At 35.8% G+C, this 25,469-nt stretch overlaps 1 protein-coding gene across 5 annotated transcripts in view; it reads left to right on the top strand.

Annotated features, from left to right (window-relative positions):
* Nucleotides 1-24,901, top strand: part of LOC123564164 (85/88 kDa calcium-independent phospholipase A2-like) — a 67,862-nt gene extending 42,961 nt beyond the window's left edge. For 2 of the 5 annotated variants that reach the window (XM_053536813.1, XM_053536812.1), the window contains 9 exons: nucleotides 1,903-2,015; nucleotides 3,847-4,000; nucleotides 5,607-5,757; nucleotides 7,121-7,257; nucleotides 7,744-7,898; nucleotides 9,744-9,791; nucleotides 16,553-16,720; nucleotides 17,555-18,623; nucleotides 18,664-24,901. In XM_053536813.1, the coding sequence (XP_053392788.1) occupies nucleotides 1,903-2,015; nucleotides 3,847-4,000; nucleotides 5,607-5,757; nucleotides 7,121-7,257; nucleotides 7,744-7,898; nucleotides 9,744-9,791; nucleotides 16,553-16,720; nucleotides 17,555-17,857 (1,229 nt within the window). In that variant the 3' untranslated portion in view covers nucleotides 17,858-18,623; nucleotides 18,664-24,901. The other 3 variants (XM_053536814.1, XM_053536816.1, XM_053536815.1) reach the window with 2 other exon arrangements.
* Nucleotides 24,902-25,469: the final 568 nt, after the last annotated feature.

Raw genomic sequence — 25,469 nt, 5'->3', positions numbered from 1 at the left:
ACATTTATATTGAATTGTCAAGAAGGTGGGAAAATGATACTGATTATATGTGAGTTTAGGATTCTCTGGTAATCAGGCAGTTTTTAGCTCACCTGAGCAATGCTTAGATGAGATTTTGTGATTGCTTGATGTCTGCCGTCTGTTTGTCATCATTTAGCTTGTGTATGCGATAGAGGCTGTATTTTTCAACTGATCTTCAAAAATTTTGTCAGAATGATTGCCTTGATGAAATCTAGGCCAATTTCTTAAATTGGTCATCTGGGGTCAAAACTAGGTCACTAGGTCAAATCAAAGAAAAACCTTGCATATGCCATAGAGGCTGTATTTTTCAGCTGATCTTTATGAAACTTTGACAGAATGATTACTTTGATGAAATCTAGGTCAAGTTAAAAAATGAATCATCTGAGGTAAAAAACTAGATCGCTAGGTCAAATCAAAGAAAAACTGTGTATGTGATAGAGGCTGTATTTTTTCAGTTGATTTAATGAAATTTGGTCAGAATGATTGCCTTGATGAAATCTAGGCCAAGTATAAAAATCGGTCATCTGGGTTCAAAAACTAAGTCACTAGGTCAAATCAAAGAATAACCTTTTGTATGCGTTAGAGGCTGTATTTTTCATTTGATTGTCATGAAATTTGCTCAGAATGATTTCCTTGGTAAAATCTAGGTCGAGTTTGAATATGGGTCATCTGGGGTCAAAAAGTAGGTCACTAGGTCAAATCAAAGAAAAACCTTGTGTTTGCGATAGAGTGTGTATTTTTAAATTGATTTTCATAAAATTATGTCAAAATGATTGCCTTGAAATCTAGGTCGAGTTTGAATATGGGTCATCTGAGGTCAAAAACTAGGTCACCAAGTCAAATCAAAGAAAAACGTTGTGTATGCGACAGAGACTGTATTTTCAATTGGTCTTCATGAAATTTAGTCAGAATGATTGCCTTGATGAAATCTAGGTCGAGGTTGAATGTGGGTCTTCTGGAATCAAAAAGTAGGTCACTAGGTCAAATTAAAGAAAAACCTTGTGTATGCGATAGAGACTGTATTAATGTCTCCCACCAAAGAGTGATGTGGGAGACATATTGATTTACTTAAGTCAGTCTCAGTGTGTGTCTGTCACAAAGCTTGTCCGCACTTAAGTCGAAAATTTCTTATCAGATCTTCACCAAACTTGAGCAAAATGTGTTTGCCCATGGACCTCGGCCAAGTTCCATTACTAGCCATATCTGCCCAGGCACTTTTGAAATTTGGCCCTTGAATTACTGATTGAGTCCACTCGTCCAAGCCATTTAGTTGGGTCCACTTGTCTAATCCATCTAGAGAAACATTTTTCATAGGGGCAGTTGTGGGAGACATGCGCTTTTCTCAAAAGCATCTCTAGTTTTCAGTTAATCTTTATGAAGTTAAGTCAGAATAATTGCCTTGATAAAATCTAGGTCAAGTTAAAATATGGGTCATCTTGGGTGAAAAACTAGGTCACTAGGTTATATCTAAGAAAGTACTTGTTTAAACTTAAGAGACCACATTTTTGGTCTAGGGTCTTAATGAAAATTGGCCAGTATATTTGTTTCAGTTAACTCACTAGGTCAAACATGTTTACACTGTTATATTGTGTTTCTCAGGTGAGCGAGCTAGGGCCATCTTGTCCCTCTTGTTCTGTTATTAGCAGATGGATCGTGTTATATTGAGGTCAGTAAGTTAAGGAAAGCATTTAGATTTTTTTTACATTTGAATAGTATCAGTGTATAACCTATCTGGACTTCAGAAATGTCAAAGGGGGAGTTTAATTGGTCAGTTGAGGATAGTTACATAGTTTGTGATCACCATTTTTAGTATGCAGATGTGAGGCAACTGTATTCTGTTGGAGTCACACATGTTTTACAAATGTCTGTTGTTACTTTCAGCACTGTTTGATGAAATGTTATGTACTGCAGTGAGCTGTACATCTAAGTATGATAAAGGTAAAGGAGAGGCATTGCTAGACCTTGCTGATGCACCTACTGATATAGGAGATAAGGTGAGATTTATTTGTATGTTTACATTATATGAGAGCATTGCTAGACCTTGCTGACACACCTACTGATATAGGAGATAAGGTGAGATTTATTTGTATGTTTACATTATATGAGAGCATTGCTAGACCTTGCTGACACACCTACTGATATAGGAGATAAGGTGAGATTTATTTGTATGTTTACATTATATGAGAGCATTGCTAGACCTTGCTGACACACCTACTGATATAGGAGATAAGGTGAGATTTATTTGTATGTTTACATTATATGAGAGCATTGCTAGACCTTGCTGACACACCTACTGATATAGGAGATAAGGTGAGATTTATAAATATGTTTACATTATATGAGTCCATTCCTAGACCTTGAGATAAGGTGAGATTTATTAATATGAATATGTTATATGAGAGGCATTGCTAGACCTTGCTGACACACCTACTGATATAGGAGATAAGGTAAGAATTATTAATATGTATATGTTATATGAGAGCATTGCTAGACCTTGCTGACACACCTACTGATAAAGGAGATAAGGTGAGATTTATTAATATGTATATGTTATATGAGAGCATTGCTAGACCTTGCTGACACACCTACTGATATAGGAGATAAGGTGAGATATATTAATATGTATATGTTATATGAGGGCATTGCTAGACCTTGCTGACACACCTACTGATAAAGGAGATAAGGTGAGATTTATTAATATGTATATGTTATATGAGAGCATTGCTAGACCTTGCTGACACACCTACTGATATAGGAGATAAGGTGAGATTTATTAATATGTATATGTTATATGAGAGGCATTGCTAGACCTTGCTGACACACCTACTGATATAGGAGATAAGGTGAGATTTATTAATATGTATATGTTATATGAGAGGCATTGCTAGACCTTGCTGACACACCTACTGATATAGGAGATAAGGTGAGATTTATTAATATGTATATGTTATATGAGAGCATTGCTAGACCTTGCTGACACACCTACTGATATAGGAGATAAGGTGAGATTTATTAAGATGTATATGTTATATGAGAGCATTGATAGACCTTGCTGACACACCTACTGATATAGGAGATAAGGTGAGATTTATTAATATGTATATGTTATATGAGAGGCATTGCTAGACTTTGCTGACACACCTACTGATAAAGGAGATAAGGTGAGATTTATTAATATGTATACATTATATGAGAGCATTGTTAGACCTTGCTGGTTGACACACATAAATTTAAGACAGAGTGAATTTTTATGTTTACAATATAGTAAATGCATGGGTAGACTTTGCTGTTGGACCCAGATATACTTAAGAAAGGTTCATTCATGTGTGTACAATATTGGAGAGACATGGCTTGACTTAGCTGACCTTGTCATATAGGAGGTAAGGTGAGTTAATATGTTAACAGAATATGAAAGGCATTGTTACCAGTATATATTATGGACATTTCACAATATAGAAGCATTACTAAATACTGCTGATGAACTAGCAGGGTGAGTTAAGATGTTTACAATATAGGAGAGGCATTGGTGCACATTACCACTTCCACTGATAGTTAACAGCAGGTGAATGTATCTGTGTACAATATAGGAGAGAATTTGTTAAGACATCAACATAAGTATTTTTTGAGACAGGTTGATTGGATGTGTCTTCAGTGGCACTGCTGGACCTGAAACAGACCCATTAATATGTGTGATTAGCTTACAGTTAGGTAGGTGAGTGATACATATACAATTTGTACTGAAACAAAAATAATCAGCTATTACATAAGTAGGTTATATTTTATATATTGAGTATACTAGTTTACAAATTAATGGTATCTTTTCAGATATTATGTCTTGATGGAGGTGGTATAAGAGGACTGGTTCTTATTCAGCTGCTGTCTGCTCTGGAAGATGCTGCTGGGGTACCAATCAAAGATATGTTTGACTGGATAGGGGGAACAAGCACCGGTGGACTTCTAGCCTTGGCTATAGGTGTAGGTAAGTGCAGTTGGTACCAGCAGTAAAGAACTGATTACTTTTGTTTTAGGTTTTATTCCATTTAGTTGAAGATAATTTAAGCGAACCTTTACAATAGGTCTGGTAGCCTTTGTTATAAATATATGTGAGAATCGGCATGGATGGCTTGGTGCCTTTGGCTGTAGATGTTGGTACCAATATGAGGAACCTATATTTGTGGGAATGTTCACAATAAAGTTCACATATATAATTGTACATGTCTTTGTCAAATTACTTAAACTCTGGCATGTATTTCAAATAAACCATTGCCTTATGTGCTATATTTTATGCCCCCCCCACCCCTTCCAAGGAAGGGTATATTGTTTAATAGATGTTGGTCAGTCTGTATATAGACCAATCTGTTTCTGGGTGATAATTCAAACGCTTGGGCCTAGGATCATGAAAGCTGATAGGGAGGTTGGTCATGACCAGCAGATGATCCCTATTTATTTAAAGATCAGTAGGTCAAAGGTCAAGGTCACAGTGACCCAGAACAGTAAAACAGTTTCTGGATGATTACTCAAGAATGCTTGGGCCGAGGATCATGAAAGTTGATAGGGAGGTTGTCATGGCAAGCAGATAATCCCTATAGATTTTGAGGTCAGTACATAAAAGGTCACAGTTACAGTGACCCAGAACAGTTAAATGGTTTCAAGATGGTAACTCAAGAATGCTTGGGCCTAGGATCATGAAAGTTGATAGGGAGGTTGATCATAATAAACAAATGACCCCTATTGATTTTTAGGTCAGTCAGTAGAATAAAGGTCAAGGTCAAAGTGACCAGGAACGGTTAAACAATTTCCAGTCGATAACTTAAAAATGCTTGGGCCTCGGATCATGAAAGTTGACAGGGAGGTTAATCATGACCAGTAGATGATCCCTAATGATTTTGAGGTCAGTGTTGCAGTGACCTGGAACAGTTAAATGGTTTTAGGGGGCCTCGTTGGCCGAGTGGTTAAAGGTTGCTGACTTCTTATCACTTGCCCCGCATCGATGTGGGTTCAAACCTCACTCGAGGCGTTGAATTATTCATGTGAGGAAGCCATCCAGCTGGCTTACAGAAGGTCGGTGGTTCTACTCTGATGCCCGCTTGTGAAAAAAAATGATGCACGGAGGGGCACCTGGGGTCTTCCTCCACCATCAAAGCTGGAAAGTCGCCATATGGTCTGTAATTTTGTCGGTGTGACGTTAAACCCAACAACATAAAAAAGATGGTTTCCAGATGATTACTCAAGAACGCTTGGGCCCACGATCATTGATGTTGATGACCAGCAGATGACTCCTATTGATTTTGAGGTCAGTAGGATAAAGGTCAAGGACACATTGACTTGGAACAGTTAAACCATTTTCTGTATGATAACTTGAGAACGCTTCGGTCTAGGATCACAAAACTTAATAAGGAGGTCGATCATAACCAGCACATGACACCTTTTGATTTTGTTGTCAATAGTTGAAAGGTCAAGGTCACATGAACCCGGGGTAGTAGAACTTTTGTGTACCGTAACCAGATAATTTCTGTTCCTTGTGCAGTTACTGAATGCATCAAGGGGGACATTTTTGTGTTCTATGAGCTCTTGTTGTATTGCAGGTAAACCTATTCAATATATCCGAGGGATGTATTTCCGACTGAAGGATGAAGTGTTTAAAGGATCAAGACCATATGAATCTGAACCTTTTGAAATGCTGCTGAAGAGAGAGTTCGGAGAATCCAAAGTAATGACAGACATCAAATCTCCAAAGTAAGGCAGTTAAAAGTACAGTTTTTTTAACATTATTATCTCGGTTTGTTTAGGAGGTTTTATCCTACCCTCTTTGAAATTTAAGGGCACAGTCCACCTGCTGCATGAATTGGCTTATATAAAGTGATTGCCTGAGCTTAATAGGGAGAGTTTACCCAAGAAGGGGTTGAGAGATATTCATAAATAGCTTGATAGGGGAAGTTTACCCAGCAAGAGTTTTTGAGATATTCATAATAGCTTGATAGGGAGAGTTTAGATCTAGATGTGACAATAGTTTTATATAACATTTTGCCTAAACATTTCAAAGTCATTCTTGTTCAAGTTTTACTTCATGTTGGGACTTCTGTTAGTTATTTTTATGCCCCTGCATATAGAGATTGAACTGACTGTCCATTCATCCATCCAACATTTTACTATTTGGCCTACAGCCCACATTAATGACACAATTTAGTTCATACTCGCACCCAACAAACCTTACCACAAGACCTACAAACTGACCTATATATAGATGACCTTGACCTTCATCCATCTGTACAAACCAGATTGCCTACAACCCACATTAATGACACAATTTAGTTTATACTCACACTCAGCAATTCTTGTGGCAAGACCTACAAACTGGTTTATATGGAACTGACCTTGACCCTCATATGACCTTCACCTTCAAACTTAAAACCTTGATTAATAACATTTTTTGTCCTACAACTCCCATAAATGAAACAATTTAGTTCATGCTCAATAAAAGAGATAATTTAATTCGTGCTCACACTCAATAAATCTTGTGATAAGACCTACAAACTGACCTATATATAAATGACCTTAACCCACATTATGGCCTTCATCTTCAAACTTAAAACCACAAAAAACAACATCTTTGGTCATACGCACAGGGGCATGATTTTGTGTTTTTGAAATCATACCTCCTTGTTTGAGACTAACAATGATTTTCAGAAGTTCAGAAATACTGTTTTGTAAATCTTATTTCACTTCTTACTTTTTAAAATAGTTTAAACCAAATTTCAGTTGGATAGTACTGGACAGTATACTATAAAAATGTGACGACTTAAACTTTGTTTGAAAATATAACATGTGTAAAAGCTATATGAGCCGTGCCATGAGAAAATCAACATAGTGGGTTTGCGACCAGCAAGGATCCAGACCAGCCTGCGCATCCGCGCAGTCTGGTCAGGATCCATGCTGTTCGCTAACGGTTTCTCTAATTGCAATAGGCTTTGATAGCGAACAGCATGGATCCTGACCAGACTGCGCAGATGCGCAGGCTGGTCTGGATCCTTGCTGGGCGCAAACCCACTATGTTGATTTTCTCATGGCACGGCTCATATAACATTTCTTCTTCCTTTAGAATAATGGTAACAGCTATATTGGCAGACAGGTTCCCGGCTGAGTTACATCTTTTCCGGAATTATCAACCAACCCTTGATAAACCAGTGGAAAACAAAGGACAGAATGACCAGTTTGAGGAAATTAAACCTCCACATGGTCAGTTTTTATTGATTTTGCACTTGAGGTGTAGGTACACATTTTCTTAGATTTATTGTTGATCATTTGAGAAAGGATTTTGTATTTTCCGTAAGTAAAGAAAATAGTTGATACCATATTTTTCAGTGCCACTGGTATTTATTTTCCACAATATACAGTATTATGTATTCTGTTGCTTACCGGTATGCACAGGCAGATAGAATATGATAGGCTACCTGATAATACTAATCTAGTGTGATAATGATCTGTAGACATCCCTGAAGCATTTTTAGTTTTTACCAAAAATCAAAATTTGCACCATTTTACTATAAAGCTGAAGTTGTATTATACGTTGTACCTATTATAGTTGAGAAATGTGTAAAATAACTACTACATTATAATTTCATTAAAATCTTGTCAAAGGGGTGAATCAGATTAACATTATACTTATTGTGTATGTACCTTGTTGACATACATTTTCTTTAGATATTTAATTTGTGTTAATAGAGCAGTTGATCTGGAAGACAGCAAGAAGTACCGGAGCAGCGCCGACATATTTCCGAGCATTCCAACAGTTTATGGATGGAGGACTAATATCCAATAACCCAACACTTGATGTTCTTACAGAGTTGCATGAATATAATACAGGACTGAAGTTCAGGGTAAATCTGTATTCTTTTGTATTTCAATGATTGTAATTATACATGCTTTGCATGAACAAAATGAGAAATAACTTATCTAGTCGCAAATTGACAGTGACATATGTAAGGCCAAGACAGTATCTTTAATGTCTGAATATACAGTCAAATCTTGATATCTCGACTTTGATGGGACCAAGGGAAAAAGTCTAAATATCAAGATAACCAAAGTTAGGTCAACTTTGGTTGGTAGGTGGGATAATGTAGTTTTGTGTTCATAAAAAGACCTTTTTTGAGACAAAATTTGTATATTTGTACATAAATATTATGTTTTACATATTAATTGGTAATTACTTGTTGAAATAATAATAATTTATCAACCTACTTCCTGGTTTCTAATACCTCTTTCCACCATCTTGTGCATTGTGCAATGCACATGATATGAAAATTCACTCGAGATATCGAAATAACCAAAGTCAAGATAACTGATTTGGACTGTATTGTCAAATAAATAAAGTAGTATGCACAGTACTTGATGTATAAAGGTGATTTTAGACCACACTTAGTTTTTACAATGTAAGATAGTTATCATTCTATGTTCATAAAACTATACTAAAAAGAGAACGACTGAATAAGTTTGCAGATTAAGTTGTAAAAAGAATGATTTGCATGAAGCTCATGTGGGAGGAAAATATAGGTCACTAGGTCATGGTGGGTCTTTAAGCAGTTCAAGTTTCATGTAGCTCTATGATAAACATCTTGCTGAATATTGGCCTACATTTATTTATTTATATTTCTTTATTTATTATACCAGATTTATATAGCACCCTTTTCATGATCAATTTCATGTTTAAAGGTGCTTTACATAGTTCAAATGCAGCCACACAGGGCGCATAATTCATCCTCTACTTGTACAGACACAGAGCGATCTGACCAGAGGGACAGAGTGAGACAAAGCCCCCACTACAGAGAGATCAGAAATCAGAAACAGGCTTGTCCGGCTAACTTAGCCTAGCTTGTTGCGAATAGACAGCCTGGTTCTTTAACGTGCCCAGTGTATAGCACTGATACATGCAAGGATTGCCTGGGTTCCTGACCAGTACACCTCTCATTTCACAAATAATCTTGTAAACTTAAAACCAGTATGACTTGATATCTCCTTTAGTTCAGCTTCCACTCTCTTTCTGTAAGGGTCAACAGTTGATCATTCCTTGAGTGGATGCTCTCCTGTAGAGCTGGGGGACATTTTAACTCTTAGCCTGCTGCAGGCGAATTTAACAGCCTTTGCAAACAGCTTGGAACCAGATCAGACGCCGATTAAATCGGCGTCTGATCAGGTTCCAAGCTGTTTGCTACTCTGACAATATTTCTTCCAATTTTGGAGCAAATTGAATGAACTTTACTATTTTAGCAGATGACATTTCCAGCAGACGACAATTTATCTAGCATGCTAAGGGTTAAGCAATCTGATTCAGGTTTTAGGAAGTTGTGTATCTGAAAAGACAAGTTGTTTGTTTCACAGTTAAAATCTAATTATCTTTCGCTGTTCAACACAATTTTTTGGCTGTGCCACTGATGCCAGTGTTACATCTGGTGTTTACTTGGTGATAGATATTTTGTTCTTACAGTGAAACAAACAGGTATCTTATGTATAAATGTAATAAGTAAATGTCTACATTTTATTTGGGATATGCTTAAGATGTCAAAACAAGTCAATAAATTAAATGAAGTTCTGTCCAAGATATCTGACAAGATGAGCTCTCATTGCATTATTTTATAATGTCTTCTGACAGCTACATACAAGAAATTAACCATTTAACCACATTTTCTTTATGTATTTCAAATATATGTTTCTATCAATTTGAGCAGAAATGGTGTGACATCCAAAAACAGGAAAAGCTGGGTAGAGTTTTACAGGTTGTTGCCAATTGGTGTACCTTACCATTCATTTTAGATACATATGCCTGTGTTTAGTTTTTAGCTCCAATATTCGTAGAATAGGGGTGCTATTTTACTCGCCCCGGCATCAGCGTCAGCATGAGCTTTCTTGGTTAAAGTTCTTCTGCAACCTTTGTTTTTCTTTGTTACTTTTGCTTATATCTTACTGTAACTACACCTTAACATTGTTCAGCATGCAGACAAAGTATTGCAGGGGCCAGGCCCATTATAATCAAGGTCAAGGTCACCAAGGTGTTATACTTAGGTTATTTTTAATGTTAAAGTTTTTCGGCAACCTTTGTTTTTCCATCATATCTTTGTTCCTATTGCTAATATCTTACTGTAATTTACATAAACATTGTCCAGCATACAAACAAAGTATGTGCAGGAGCTGGGCCCATTATACCCACGGTCAAGGTCACCAAGTTGTTATACTTGGAATTATTTTCATGTTAAATTCTTTCGAAAGCTTCGTTTATAGACATATTTTTGGTATTTTAAAAGATAATGACTTGAAATTAAAAATAATTCTTTGTAATCATGATCTGCATGTGTAGTTACAATCCCCATAACTCTTATTGTATTTTTGACAGAATTATGCCCCATTTCATACTTAAAAGTTTTTTTGGTAATCTTCGCTTTCAGGATATAACTTTAGTACAATATAAGATAATGACTTGGTGTATCTTCCTTTTAAAGCAGAGGTCTCTTATTGAGACATCAATTCATTTTACTGTCAAATCGCCAAATAGTGGAGCGCACTGTCTTACGGACAGCTCTTGTTAGTGAATATTATTTGCTGCTGGTTTGGTTCAGGTATTGACACAGGTGTGTTAACATGGCAGGACAGCTTTGAAACCAAGTCTTATTTTGTTGGGTTTTTTTTTTTTTCATCATTTAAATCTGTATCCAAATTTAAGCACTTCCAAATTTTGAAAATATACACTTTTATAACATCTGTAAAACAAACTGAAATCTTTACTTTGTAGTCTTTCAGAGTCATCAATTAAAACTCAGAAAGTGAAATTTTTTAGCCAGTGTTACAAATATACTAATTCTCATAGAACAAGGAAATCTGCCAAAATATATTGGCAAACAGTTTCATAATTTCACATTCATATCTATTCAAAATAAATCCTTGGAATTCCCTATTGGCATTATGCAAGTGTAATTTAAAAGTCACTGCTTCAAGTATGAAGAACTCAAGACACTTTTCCCAAACCAACATAGTGGCTTTAAGACCAGCTTGGATCCAGACCAGACTGCGCAGATGTGCAGGCTGGTCTGGATCCATGCTGGTCGCAAAGCCACTATGTTGGTTTTCTCATGGCGCGGCTCAGTTATGTTCCATCCTTCCATCTGTCTGTCCCACAATTCTTGTCCGGATTATTTCTGAGCAACCACTGGCTGGAATTCATTTAAATTTCATAAGTAGCTTCACTCCTAAGAAGAAATGCATATACTTTCTTTGTGTTCCAGTCAGATGATAAATACTGAGTTATTGCCCTTTCATTATTTAACATTAGTATACTAAAGCACCATTTTTTGTCTGGAGTATTTCTCATCAGCCTCTAGCTGGAATTACAAAACTTCATCTATATAGGTAGCTTCTCTGTTAAGATACGATGCTAATATTTTCGTTATGTTCCTGTCGGATGATTTTTTACTGAGTTATTATCCTTTGATTATTAAATATTAATAAACTAAAGTGGCGCCCTTATCCAGAGTATTTGTTAGCAACCTTTGCCAGGACTTCAGTAAAAATTCCTAGGAAGCTTCACTCTCAAGATATCTTGTGCATTCAAACCACAGACATCTGTTTTCTGTCATGAATTTTTAAAAATTTCAGAAATTTTCATATCCAAACAGGAAGGTGTCTGAAAGTGTCTGAAGTCTTGCCTGCAGAGTCACCTGTGAATGTTCTCTACCACTGAAGCTGCATGGCCTGCTGTTACGTTATGACTAAAAACCAAAATAAGCAAATAAGAATAAAATGAGCTCATTTGTATACCATACCAAAGGTTCAGAATGGCTAACCTTAAGAATGGATACGAAAATGAGTTAATTTCATTTTCTGCTATGTTCACATATTATTTTTTCTTTCTGTACATGCCAGTTGCATAAAGGATTTATATACTGGTTTCCCAGTAGTTTCCGGACCGAAATCCCTATTTTTTGCCAGTAATTTTCAAACAAAACAAAGTAGAAAGATAAAATTTTTACAGAAAAAGCTAGGTTCTTCGTTAACACCATGCAGAATTCGTATTACACTTGCGTTCATAACACAAATGTTTATGAGACAGCAAACGGGGCAACTAATTCCATTAATATCTCAGTCTGAGTAGTTTTCCGGACCTTTCATTGTAACAGTTGTAACTCCCCAGCAGTCGACAATCTCTTGTGTAAACATTACATCGAAGTAAGTTAAAACAACCGGGATATTCAAATAATAAATAAGTTCGGTAATGCTAGGTTTTAGCTGCTATGTAAAGGCAACAAAGGTCTAGGTGATACGATATTGTTATACCCCCACCAAACATGTTTGAGGGGGGAGTATAGGAGTCAGTTTTGTCGCGTCCCGTCGCGTCCCGTCCCGCGTCCCGAAATCTATTGTCTCAGTTATTACCAAATGGATTTGATTCAAACTTAAGATACATGTTCCACCTTATCACCCACATCATGTGACACAAGGTGCATAACTCTTGACACCAAGTTTTCATGAATTATGTCCCCTTTTACTTATTATTTAGGGTTAATTTTGCTGTATTTTCACTCTATCTCAGTTATTACTAAATGGATTTGATTCAAACTTAAAATAGATGTTCCACCTCATCACCCACATCATGTGACACAAGGTGCATAACTCTGACACCAATTTTTTTTTATGAATTATGCCCCTTTTTACTTAGAATTTAAGGTTGATTTTGATGTATTTTCACTATATCTCAGTTACTACTGAATGGATTTGATTCAAACTTAAAATAGATGTTCCACCTCATCACCCACATCATGTGCCCACATCATGTGACACAAGGTGCATAACTCTGACACCAAGTTTTCATGAATTATGTCCCCTTTTACTTAGAATTTAAGGTTAATTTTGTTGTATTTTCACTATATCTCAGTTATTACTAAATGGATTTGATTCAAACTTAAAATAGTTGTTCCACCTCATCACCTACATCGTGTGACATAAGGTGCTTAACTCTGACATAAATTTTTTATGAATTATGTCCCCTTTTACTTTAAATTTAAGGTTGATTTTGATGTATTTTCACTATATCTCAGTTATTACAAAATAGATTTGATTCAAACTTAAAATAGATGTTCCACCTCATCACCCACATCATGTGACACAAGGTGCATAACTCTGACACCAATTTTTCATGAATTATGCCCCTTTTTACTTAGAATTTAAGGTTAATTTTTATGTATTTTCACTATATCTCAATTACTACTGAATGGATTTGATTCAGACTTAAAATAGATGATCCACCTCATCACCCACATCATGTGACACAAGGTGCATAACTCTGACACAAATTTTTCTTGAATTGCGTCCCCTTTTACCTAGAATTTAAGGTTAATTTTGATGTATTTTCACTATATCTCATTCTGATTGGCTTATAGCCAAAGGGAAGTAACCTTTTTTTAACTTTTGTATGGAGTTTCTTCCCCTTAAATTCCAGGAATTAGTCTATTTTTAGAAATCCTATTTTTAGATTTTCAATATTTTAGGTATTTTTCTAACTTTTTTATTATAAGTCCTATGTAAAAAGTAAATACATTTTCCTGTGGTAACATGGGTCGGTAAGACACTTTTTTGTATTCACTTTTAGTGTATCTCTAATATTAGAGATTTAATATATTTACTAGTATTACTTACATGTGGAAGCCCAGGATGAAGTACTCCAAAGACTAAGTATTTTTTAGATTTCTTATGGTTGCCATTCTTCTGTGACAAGACCGTATGGTGGGGGTATGAGTCACTCCTGTGACAGTTCTAGTTACCCTGATGCTTTACGGCGGCGTAAAGTCTATACAGGACGAAATATAAAAGGTCCGGAAAACTACTTGGGTCCGGAAACTACCGGGAAACCAGTAATGAAAGCATGTTCACTCCATCAGTACAGGAAACTTCCTGTACAGGGAAACAATCTTTCGGTTATTCCCTAAACCCCTTAGGGAATGGTGTTACTAAATATTGTAACTTGCACCATGTTTTACATGTTTCTTTCAAAAGGCCCAGTGCATAAGAACATGGTGTCATAAAATAAATTGCATTATTGTGAACCTGAAAGATTTTCTAAATTTCTACCATTCAGATACATTTGTATGTATTTATGTCCTGAAATAATTTTATTCAACTTCTAAATTTCAAAGTTTCTTTGATTGGAAATTTACCTTCCATTCTATCAATAGAGAAATATATCTTCACTAAATAGCATGTAATTGGTCCATGAAAGTTCTAATATAATGCAAAAACTGATTTACACAAAACAGAACAAAATGTATAGAAAGATGAAGACAAGCTATCTGGAAGAGAAATTCTGTTCAGTTTTATTGCAATACTTCCATTTAAATCAAATTTAATGGAGCATCAAACCTTCTACAAATTTGATAAAATTGTGATAAAACTTCTGCCTTTAAATTTTATACACTTGTTTATTATCATATTAGGTTCAAATTCATGAGAAGGTATCTCTGTATGTCTTGATCTGATATATGCATCATATGTAGAACATTTTAAAAAAATGAATGGTAGAAATTAAGATAATTTGTTCAGGTTTACAACCATGTATTTTGTTAAATGCTATCCTGTATATTCTTAAGCAGAGGGCCTTTTGAATGAAACAAGTAAAAAATGGAAATATTGTTCCCTGAATGGGAATCAAGTTACTATAAATAGTAACAAATTTTCCATCCTGGAAGTAGGGATAAACTCATAGATTGTTTCCTAAATGGGAAATTCCCTTCTCTGTGTATATTTATTCACCAGGTGCTTAAACAGTTTATTTACAAGTTGTGCCAAGTTTTGTTCTGTAATGCATGTTTTAACTGTAGTTACCGGTAACTTGTAAATGATAAATTAGTACACAAGTTTATTAGAAAGTGTAAAAGATTTGTCTTAGATTGTAAGTGTTGTTTATTATACATACTTAACTTCATTAGCCTGCAATAGGGTAAAACCTGTTGACAGAAAGGCGAATATTTTCATGCACCTTGAAAGGGAACATCATATCATAATCATACCGTTGATCTGTCTATCTGCCCCTTCAGTTTCTGATCAATAAATGAGGAACACTTGGGTGCAAGAACCTGTAACTTTGTAGGCAGGTTGATATTGAATGGCAGAATGATGTAACTTATTTATTTTAAGGCTGGTCGCCCAATGGTCAAGGTTGCCTTGTTTCTGACCAGCAACTGAAGATTGCCTGTGGTCAGTAGATGAACACTATTGTTTTGGAGGCCAATTGGTCAGAGGTCAAGGTCACAGTGACCTTGAGACTGAAAATTGCTTCTGCCCAATAACTAAATTACACCTTGGCCTACAGTCTTCAAACTTCATAGGAAGATTGCATTGGTTAGTACATGACCTCTGTTATTATGGGGGTCAGTAGGTAAAATGTCAAGGTCACAAGAACCAGGAGAGTTAAATGGATTATGCTCAATAACTTTGTATCCCTACAGCAAACTGCCTTCACAGTTCATAGAATTATTGCCTGTGGTCAGTAGATAACCCTCTATGTGTTGTGGATCAGAAAGTCATAAGGCAGCTTCATAATCACTATGGGACTAAAATTGGGACAGGTCACCATGAGCGACATTTATATTGTACAAACAGCTCTTGTTTTAAGAGTTAGGTCCATGTTTTGGAGAAAAAAGTTCAAACATCACCAAATTATAGAAAGAAAGCATTGTTTTACATGAAAATTAAATAGCGTATAAAACATGTATATAATTCTACAAAACCATTGTCAATTTACTCATATATTTATTGAATTACGGAAAGGGACTGCATGAAGGGGCCACACTTCTGGACAGTTCAGTGCCTTTAAAAAAACAAAACATTTTTAACCTTTAGCCTGCTGGTGGCAATTGGTTTTGCCTTTGCGACCAGTGCAGACCAAGATCAGCCTGCACATCCGTGCAGTCTGATCATGGTCTGCACTGTTCGCTATTCAGTCAGTAAATTTTCAGTGATCACCCCTTGGAATAATAAATGGTATTGCCCAAACTGAATGATGGACCAGTCCATTCTAGAAATTTAGCAGGCTAAGGGTTAAAAAGCTGTTACATGTCTTTGTTTTGATGCATTTGCAACAACTTACCAGACTGAGTGTTATTTTCAGAAGTATGTGCATATTGGATTGATTTAGATAATGTGAAAGGAAATGAAAACAAACCTGCAAATATCAGATATAAATCCTGGATTAGTAACTTCCAGCACTCAGTATTAAACATACCCATATATTCATTCATATGTATCCAAATGTAAAGTTCGAAAATAGGATTTATTTTTTAACTAAAACTCTACAAACAACAACATCTCGAGAACAGACACGTCCTTGTCTCATTACATTGTACATTTTTATTTGGAAATTGTAAACCATCACCAGAGAAGTGAATGAGATTTTAAAGCAAGAAAAAAAAGTAGACTTGGGCTGAACCAGTTCTGTACATAAACAGATCTGTACGTAATACATCGCTGTCACATTGTCATTTGTTCACTGTTACAGGGTGAGCATGATTCGGTGCGACCACTCGGCTGCGTTGTATCTCTGGGATGTGGGCGTGTTCCGGTGATCCCCAGGGACTATATTGATGTCTACAAACCAAGTGGGATCTTTGATGCACACAAAGTATACAAGGGAACTACAGCATTAGTTTCTCTGCTCATTGACCAGGTAATTTTACAGTTATGTTTAAGTCAGTATATAGTTTTGTTGACTAGCCTGAAAGAAGTATTGACAGTGAATGTAGTCTGAAATTGTATCTTATGTCATGTTTGATAAAAAAGTGAGACAGTTGCCATGGTATTTAAAATAAGTTTGAATCGTAAGCTGTTTGTCAGGTTAAAGCATAAAGCACTCTTGTACAATCTGATCAGTATGATTGAGTAGAGTATAATATTATAATATTAAGTAGAAATGAGCATAGTGGGTTTGCGACCAGCATGGATCCAGACCAGCCTGCGCATCCGCGCAGTCTGGTCAGGATCCATGCTGTTCGCTAATGGCTTCTCTAATTGCAGTAGGCTTTAAAAGTGAACAGCATGGATCCTGACCAGACTGCGCGGATGCGCAGGCTGGTCTGGATCCATGCTGGTCGCACACCCACTATGTTGGTTTTCTCATGGCACGGCTCAAATTATATTGAACCAGCATAGTGTTACTAAATTATATAAAAGTCTGCAAATTGAATAATATACCTTGATTTATCAAAACTTCAGATTATACATAGAGAATTTGACAAATAAAAAGATAGGGACATTGGCTTGAATTTTTGCTAGATTGATTTGAAAAAAATGGACCTTAAACAAGTTTTCATAATGGGAGTCAGAACTTCTCAGTTATAAATAAAATATATGTTCTATTATAGTGAAATGACATATATTGGTCTCTGTGCCTGTGTTTCAGATGTTTGTCCATGATTTTAAAAAGAGATCTCTTCCTTCTACAGTTTAGACATTATGGCTGACATAATGATACCTTTCTATATATTTTACAATTATTTTTCAGGCGTCAGTGTCAGAAGGGCGACCAGTTGATAGAGCGCGGGCCTGGTGCAGTATGATTAATGTACCATTTTACCGGTTCAGTCCACAACTTTCGGAGGACATTCCGCTAGATTGTAAGGACAATAAGACACTAATCACAATGCTGTGGGAAACACAATGCTATATAATAGCTAATAAAGCTAGAATTGAACAACTGGCCCAGCTGCTTACTTCAGGTCAAGGTCACAAAGGAGTTAAGCATCAAGGTCAAAGTCTGAAGAAGTCAGACCTACAGGACACAAAACTGCATGCTGCAACTTCATAGTAACAGTATCCCACTGAAGTTAAACTTAACATTTTTCACATCATGTGACACTAGAATGATAAATGAGATTCAAATTTATACCATAACATCTATTTCTGCTTTGCTTTTAACCTTTACCCTGTTAAATTTCTATAATGGACTGGTCCATTATTCAGTTTGGGCATTACCACTTATTATTCAAAGGGGTGTTCACTGAAAATTTACCATCTAAATAGTGAATAGTGAAGACCATAATCAGCTTGCATAGATCCACTGGTCTCAAAGGCAAAACCACTTGCCGTCAGCAGACTAAAGGTTAAACTTGGCAGCAAAACCACTTGCTGTCAGCAGGCTAAAGGTTAAACTCGGCAGCAAAACCACTTGCCGCCAGCAGACTAAAGGTTAAACTCGGCAGCAAAAGTACTTGCCGCCAGCAGACTAAAGGTTAAACTTGGCAGCAAAAGCACTTGCCATCAGCAGACTAAAGGTTAAACTTGGCAGCAAAACCACTTGCCATCAGCAGACTAAAGGTTAAACTTCGCAGCAAAACCACTTGCCATCAGCAGGCTGAAGGTTAAACTTGGCAGCAAAACCACTTGCCATCAGCAGACTAAAGGTTAAACTTGGCAGCAAAACCACTTGCCATCAGCAGGCTAAAGGTTAAACTTGGCAGCAAAGCCACTTGCCGCAGCAGACTAAAGGTTAAACTTGGCAGCAGAACTACTTCCCCTCAGCAGGCTAAAGGTTAAACTTGGCAGCAAAACCACTTGCCGCCAGCAGACTAAAGGTTAAACTTGGCAGCAAAAACTTGCCGCAGCAGACTAAAGGTTAAACTTGGCAGCAAAACCACTTGCCGCAAGCAGACTAAAGGTTAAACTTGGCAATCATTTTAATCATCATAGCAATAAAAATCATTTGTTTTTTCTAATGTTGATGTATTTCTTAGAAAATATTTTTGTGTTATCAAGAGATATAAAGCAGGTCAACATATACAAATGTGTAAATAAAACTTAAAAATTGGTGGTATAATTGTACCTTCTAATACTAATATTGCCAATTTTGATTGTGTTTAGGTTAATTGATAACCCATTAGAGTTTGCCATGAGTTTTATACATTAGAAGTTTTTTCTTTACTATTTATGAACTTTGTATTGTATTATACATTGATATAAGTCACTCGCTGCCGTCTAACAGTATTGCATTGTTAATTCATGTATAGATTGTATGAATGATGTATTGGACCAAGAAACATTTAGTGTGAAAATCAAGATGATAGTCTGGTAAAAAGGGTAAAGTTATAGTCACGTAGGGAGTCTCTGTGGCCATGTTATGGTGGCTGACTTCATATCATTAGCTCCTCACTAATGTGGGTTCAAGCCTCACCTGGGGCGCTGTATTCATGTGAGAAAGCCATCCAGCTAGCTTATTGAAGGTTGAAGGTTCTACCCAGGTGCCCAACCATGATGAACAAATGCTTTGAAGAGCACCTTATGTCTTCTGGTACCATCTTAAGCTGGAAAGTCGCCATATGGCTTACGATTGTGTCAGTGTGACAGTAAACCCAGCAAAAACAAAAATTCAGTCATGTAGTTTGGGTATATAAAGCCAATGAAACAGTTTCATTTCTTTTCTATTACATTTTTCACTGGAAGTTGACATTGTTGACATTGTTTTGAAACAGGTTATTTAAAGGAATTTATAGAATATATGATTGAATCAAAATTTGTTAAGACATGTTTGTTGTGTTGAAATGATTCCCACTAAGAACTGTAATTGTATGTACAGGGTGATCCATAATATATGATAACATAAATAACTTTAATAACTTCGTATTTTTTTTTTATATATCTGTGATACTTTTATTTAATTACTTGTGAATACAATGTTAATTAAAATTTTTAAATATTTTATATCAGAAATTTATTATTATACAATAGTTACTGGTACATCACACATTCCACATTGCAATCAGCTTGATCATTTTATATAAATGTGGAAAATTGCTTCAAGCTAATTTTGATAATATGCAATCCAATGTCAAGTTTGACTGCTGGTCATATTTTACATTATTGAGTTGTCTCCCTTTATCCATATAGCTTAAAATTTCATCTACATATTCTTGAAAATGCTTTAATCTATTTCTGATAGGGAACAGTTTTAAACAATGTCTGTTTCTGCTAATTAACAGATAAACTCAATATTTCAAATTTGTTACCTTAATAGAATTAAATGCATTTTGATTAAAAGAATTTGCAATTCAAGTAATAGGACTTTTCATATGTCTTGATTAGACACATAACATCTGCTGTTACTGCATTCCTTATTTTTTCAACTTTCCTCTGTGTTTAACAAGTGACAACCTGTATTTCCTTTAGACAGCCATAAAATATTCATGAGTTATTATGATTTTGGCACTTTCACACAAACGGTCACCGTGGCCCAGTGGTTAAGGCGTCTGCCTCGGGATCAGGAGGTTGAAGCATTCGTCCGGGGGATGTTTGTCATGGGACTCATTCCAAAAAGGCCAGTTCATGAGCCGCGATCTAGTTAAATGAATGGTTACCGACTTCTGTCCGCCCGGCATAGTGGGAGGTAATTGGTACGCACAATAAAGGTGTCTCATAAGCCAAATTGGCTGGCTCTTTCAATAGGGGTGACACTATAATAAACAAGACCTTTACCTTTACCTTTACATAGAAACAACATTTATTACCCAGTCGCATTTTTTGCCATCGTGAACAGTGATTGACCCAGACGTTTGTGCTCATTTTATTTCAATGCCGTGAAAACAAACGTTGCCAATCTGTTGAGAAATGAAAATGGCTTTGAACACAAATTCTCTAAGTTTCATAAGTTAAGGAATAGTGAAATGTTTAGCTTGTTTTGAAATTCATAATCCACAACCATTTACAGTAGGCTATTGTTTGATTATTTTAATACCATTTAACTATAAATAGATAGTGCAATAGGGAGAGTTGAAACAACCTTGAAATCAGTTTCATTTTGTTGTGGGTTTTTTTTTCGCACTAGAGTCACAGTTCAATGTTGCCAATTTAGTTGGGTGTTTGAAGTCTGAAATCAGTAAGTAGAATGTATTACATGCTATATTTAGTTTTGAATTATCCCACTTCCTTGCAAATGCAGTTTATTTTGTAGTGAGCCACCTGAGGATATACAGTATTAGAAGTAACACACAGTGTACATGTTTGTGCCCCCCCATGAGTGGTGGGGGCATATAGATTTGGTCTTATCCGTGCGTCCGTCCGTCTGTCCGTGCGTCCGTCCGTCCGTCCGTCCATCCGTCCGTCCGTCCGAAGTTCGTGACACACCTAGCTCAAAAAGTATTTGATATAAATTCATGAAACCTTGCATGAGTCTTTATCATGATATGAACTTGCGCACCTCCTATTTTTCGTCTGGCTCCGCCCCCTATTTTTAGAGTTATGGCCCCTGAAATAGTCAAAAATGCACGTTATCACCTTGTGATGCGCCTAGCTCAAAAACTATTTGATATAGATTCATGAAACCTTGCATGTGTATTAATCATGATATGAACTTGCGCACCTCCTATTTTTCATTTGGGTCTGCCCCCTATTTTCAGAGTTATGGCCCCTGAAATAGTCAAAAATGCACATTTTCATCTTGTGACACTCCTAGCTCAAAAGTATTTCATATAAATTGATGAAACCTTGCATGAGTCTTTATCATGATATGAACTTGCGCACCTCCTATTTTTCATCTGGCTCCGCCCACTATTTTTAGAGTTATGGCCCCTGAAATAGTCAAAAATGCATATTTTCACCTTGTGACACGCCTAGCTCAAAAACTATTTGATATAGATTCATGAAACCTTGCATGTGTATTAATCATGATATGAACTTGCGCACCTCCTATTTTTCATTTGGGTCCGCCTCCTATTTTCAGAGTTATGGCCCCTGAAATAGTCAAAAATGCACATTTTCACCTTGTGACACGCCTAGCTCAAAAAGTATTTCATATAAATTGATGAAACCTTGCATGATTCTTTATCATGATATGAACTTGCGCACCTCCTATTTTTATTTGGCTCCGCCCCCTATTTTTAGAGTTATGGCCCCTGAAATAGTCAAAAATGCACATTTTCACCTTGTGACGCGCCTGGCTGAAAAAGTATTTGATATAGATTCATGAAACCTTGCATGTGTATAAATCATGATAAGAACTTGCGCACTTCCTGTTTTTCTTTGGGTCTGCCCCCTATTTTTAGAGTTATGGCCCCTGAAATAGTCAAAAATGCACATTTTCACCTTGTGACACCCCTAGCTAAAAAAGTATTTCATATAAATTGATGAAACCTTGCATGAGTCTATATCAAGATATGAACTTGCGTACCTCCTATTTTTCGTCTGGCTATGCCCCCTATTTTTAGAGTTATGGCCCCTGAAATAGTCAAAAATGCACATTTTCACCTTGTGACGTGGCCTAGCTCAAAAAGTATTTAATATAAATGGTTGAAAACTTGCATAAGTCTTTATCATGATATAAACTTGCACACCTGTAATGTTTTGGCAGGTTCCACCCCTATTTTTAAAGTTATGGCCCCTGAAATAGTAAAAAAATGCACTTTTTCACCTAATTATGTGCCTAGCTCAAAAAGTATTGGATGTAAATTCAGGAAACCTTGCAGGAGTCTTTATCATGATGTGGCCTTGCACTCTTGGCATTCTTCTTGAGAATCTTACTCTTATTACAGAGTTATGGCCCTTGAAATAGCCAGAATAGTGGATTTTTTGTTTGTGATGCTCATAGCTCAAAAAGTATAGGGCCTAGAATAATGAACCCTTTTCATAAAATGTTTGTTGAGGCTATACCCCATTAAGACTGCAAACATTTGAATTATTGCCCCTTATTTGTGACTAATGTACCTGTCGGGGGCACACCCTGTGTCCTACAGACACATTCTAGTTTCTCACTGTAGTCTCCTACAATTTATTATTTGTAATTTTTTATTCATTTGTTCTGTATATGTGTAGTTTGCTAATTTATATTTTAAATATGAATGTACAGAGGTATTGTCTAACAGTACTGTCTGTAGAGAACAGGAAAATACATGTATTACATATACCTACATTAAGACATGTGAATTGGTTTTAGCTTTTTTTTTGTATTAATTTTCATTGACAGTATATATTCCCTGAGAGTTTATGTTTCTCTGTCTGAGGAATTGGGGCAGTTTAGTATTGACTGTCTACCTGTCTGTCTTATAGGATATTGCAGGACTTTTTAGGTTAGGTTTTGTACTAAGAAAAATATTGCGTGGTGTATTTACTGACTGGATGATTTTGTCTCGCTCACTTTTAGGGGAAGAGACTAAGCGATCCAAATTCCGGCGGTGACATCGTCACGCGACAGCATCAACAATTGGAAATAACTCAAAAACCCTTACACGTATTTCTTTTAAACCTTGTAGGATGTTTTAGAAACTAATGTTACACCCCTTAGCTGAGTCCTGGCCCACTAGTGGCCTTGAACAAATTAGCATTTTTTTGACAATTTCTCAAAAAGCATTACATAATTCGTCATGTCAGCGCAATAACTCAATAAGTGCTTATATAATATATATGCACTTATTGAGTTATTGCACTGACATGACAATATATTGCTTTGAAGCCTTGTAGGATGGTTCAAAAACTCATTTTACACCCCCATGGAGAATTTTGGCCTCCTGGTCACCTTGACCTTGAAATCAGTCATTGAAAATTCACAAAAAAATACAGTTTTTAAAAAAAATTGTTGCAGATATAGTTTTGAAACATTGTAAGATGGTTTTGAAACTCATTTTGCACCTATTTCATGAGTCAAAGCTCATGTGGGTGAGACACTTTCAGGCAGTGGCCTTGTTTAGTCTACTATTTTCAAATAGCATAAGCATTGTTATCATCCATGTATACAACCACATCACAAACATTTTGAATGTAAGTTGATTTCTCAGAAACTACTGGACTAAATACGTGTTAACTTAGGTATGTGTTTTGGGTATGAACTAGGTTAGATGACTGATACAGAGACTTCAGGACCAAGTTGTTCAAAACTTTAACAGCCTGTTAAACTAACCGCTTGTGGAAGTTTGATTCGAAAGTTTACACTTGCTGGGAAAAACTAATATGAGCCGTGCCATGGGAAAACCAACGTAGTGGCTGTGCGACCAGCATGGATCCAGACCAGACTGCGTGGATGCGCAGGCTGGTCTGGATCCATGCTGATCGCAAACCCACTATGTTGGTATTCTCATGGCACGGCTCATATAATGTTTTGATTTTACTGTAAAAGCCTTTTAGTTTTCATAATCCTTAACTGATACTTTTGTTTTTCAAAGTCTTCTTAAATGTTGTAATATAACCTTAAAAGTTAATCGGCTGTTAGCTTAATCGCCTGTTAAAGTTTCGAACAACTGGGCCCAGTGCTCTCTTAGTTGTAAATCAGTATTTATAAACAGCTGTTGGTGTAAAGTCAGTACTTAAATACTTATTTCAGTTATATCAGTTTAATGCTTCAAAATCACTTGATATACTTAAATTCTCCATTTTTGTGACTATATAGTTTGGCTCAAAATTGTCTTTATTTGATTGTGAGGAAAATGGCATTATCCACTGTATTTTCAATTGATAATTTTCAATTTATATATATTCTATGTCTAAATGTAAAAGATTTACAATATTAACAAAATTTTTAACAAATGCAATCATTACATCATTGTTAAACCTAATTTTGCCATTTGAAACAGTGTATGTTCACCTGTGGAAAGAATTTCAATTGATTGATCCAAACATTTTTAGAAGATGCAGGTTAACATTGGATGGATTTTTCATCAAACTGTATGATTAAAAAATGAAATTATATTGAGAAATAAACTTTGCAAGTCTATTTATTTAAGATTTAGTTTTACAAATTCCATTGTTTATCACAAGATTTTTGATTATCTGTACATTGTTCTTTATGATACATTATAGTCATATGCTGCATGTATTTTAGGAAAGTGCTCTGTTGATTAAATCATTATTTGCTAATAAAAGGTTGTTATTCTTCTCTTGACTGTTCACATGGCTGACAAGAAAGAAAATGTTACACTGCTGTCCAGATCTTAATGTATTGGTGTTTTTTTAAGATGGCCAATTTTAATTTCCTTTCCTTTGCTGTTTTTGCATTTAGCATTACAGAATCAACAACTTTAATGAAAGGAGCCAGTCCAACAAGCTTATTAAAATGATGTGCTTGTCTTTACCTAAAGGACCAGTGTTGGTCTTATTTTTCATCACAAGACATTAAACAGGAAAGATGCTATAATTCTGACTGTAATTGTTTATGAAACATTAAGCCGTATACCACACATTCATGGACATTTTTGTGTAATCTCTACCTAAATAATATGATGAAGAGAACTTAAAAATCTAGGACACTAGAAATACTGTAAAATAAAACTTTTCTATTATAAAAATGATCAACAAAACCAGTTGTAAACTATTGAGGAAATAAGGAATTTTTTTTTACAATCCATTTGCAGCAATATAATACAGTATATGTAGTTCAGGAATAAATTTGAAAATGTTACATGCAGTCAAACCTGCACTAAGCAGCCAGTCAAGGGAATGACACA

The sequence above is a fragment of the Mercenaria mercenaria genome, chromosome 2 (genome assembly GCF_021730395.1).
Source record: "Mercenaria mercenaria strain notata chromosome 2, MADL_Memer_1, whole genome shotgun sequence".
Classification (NCBI taxonomy): Eukaryota; Metazoa; Mollusca; class Bivalvia; order Venerida; family Veneridae; genus Mercenaria; species Mercenaria mercenaria.
Note: the sequence above shows the minus strand (reverse complement) of the source record. Positions and strands in the feature narration are given on the sequence as shown.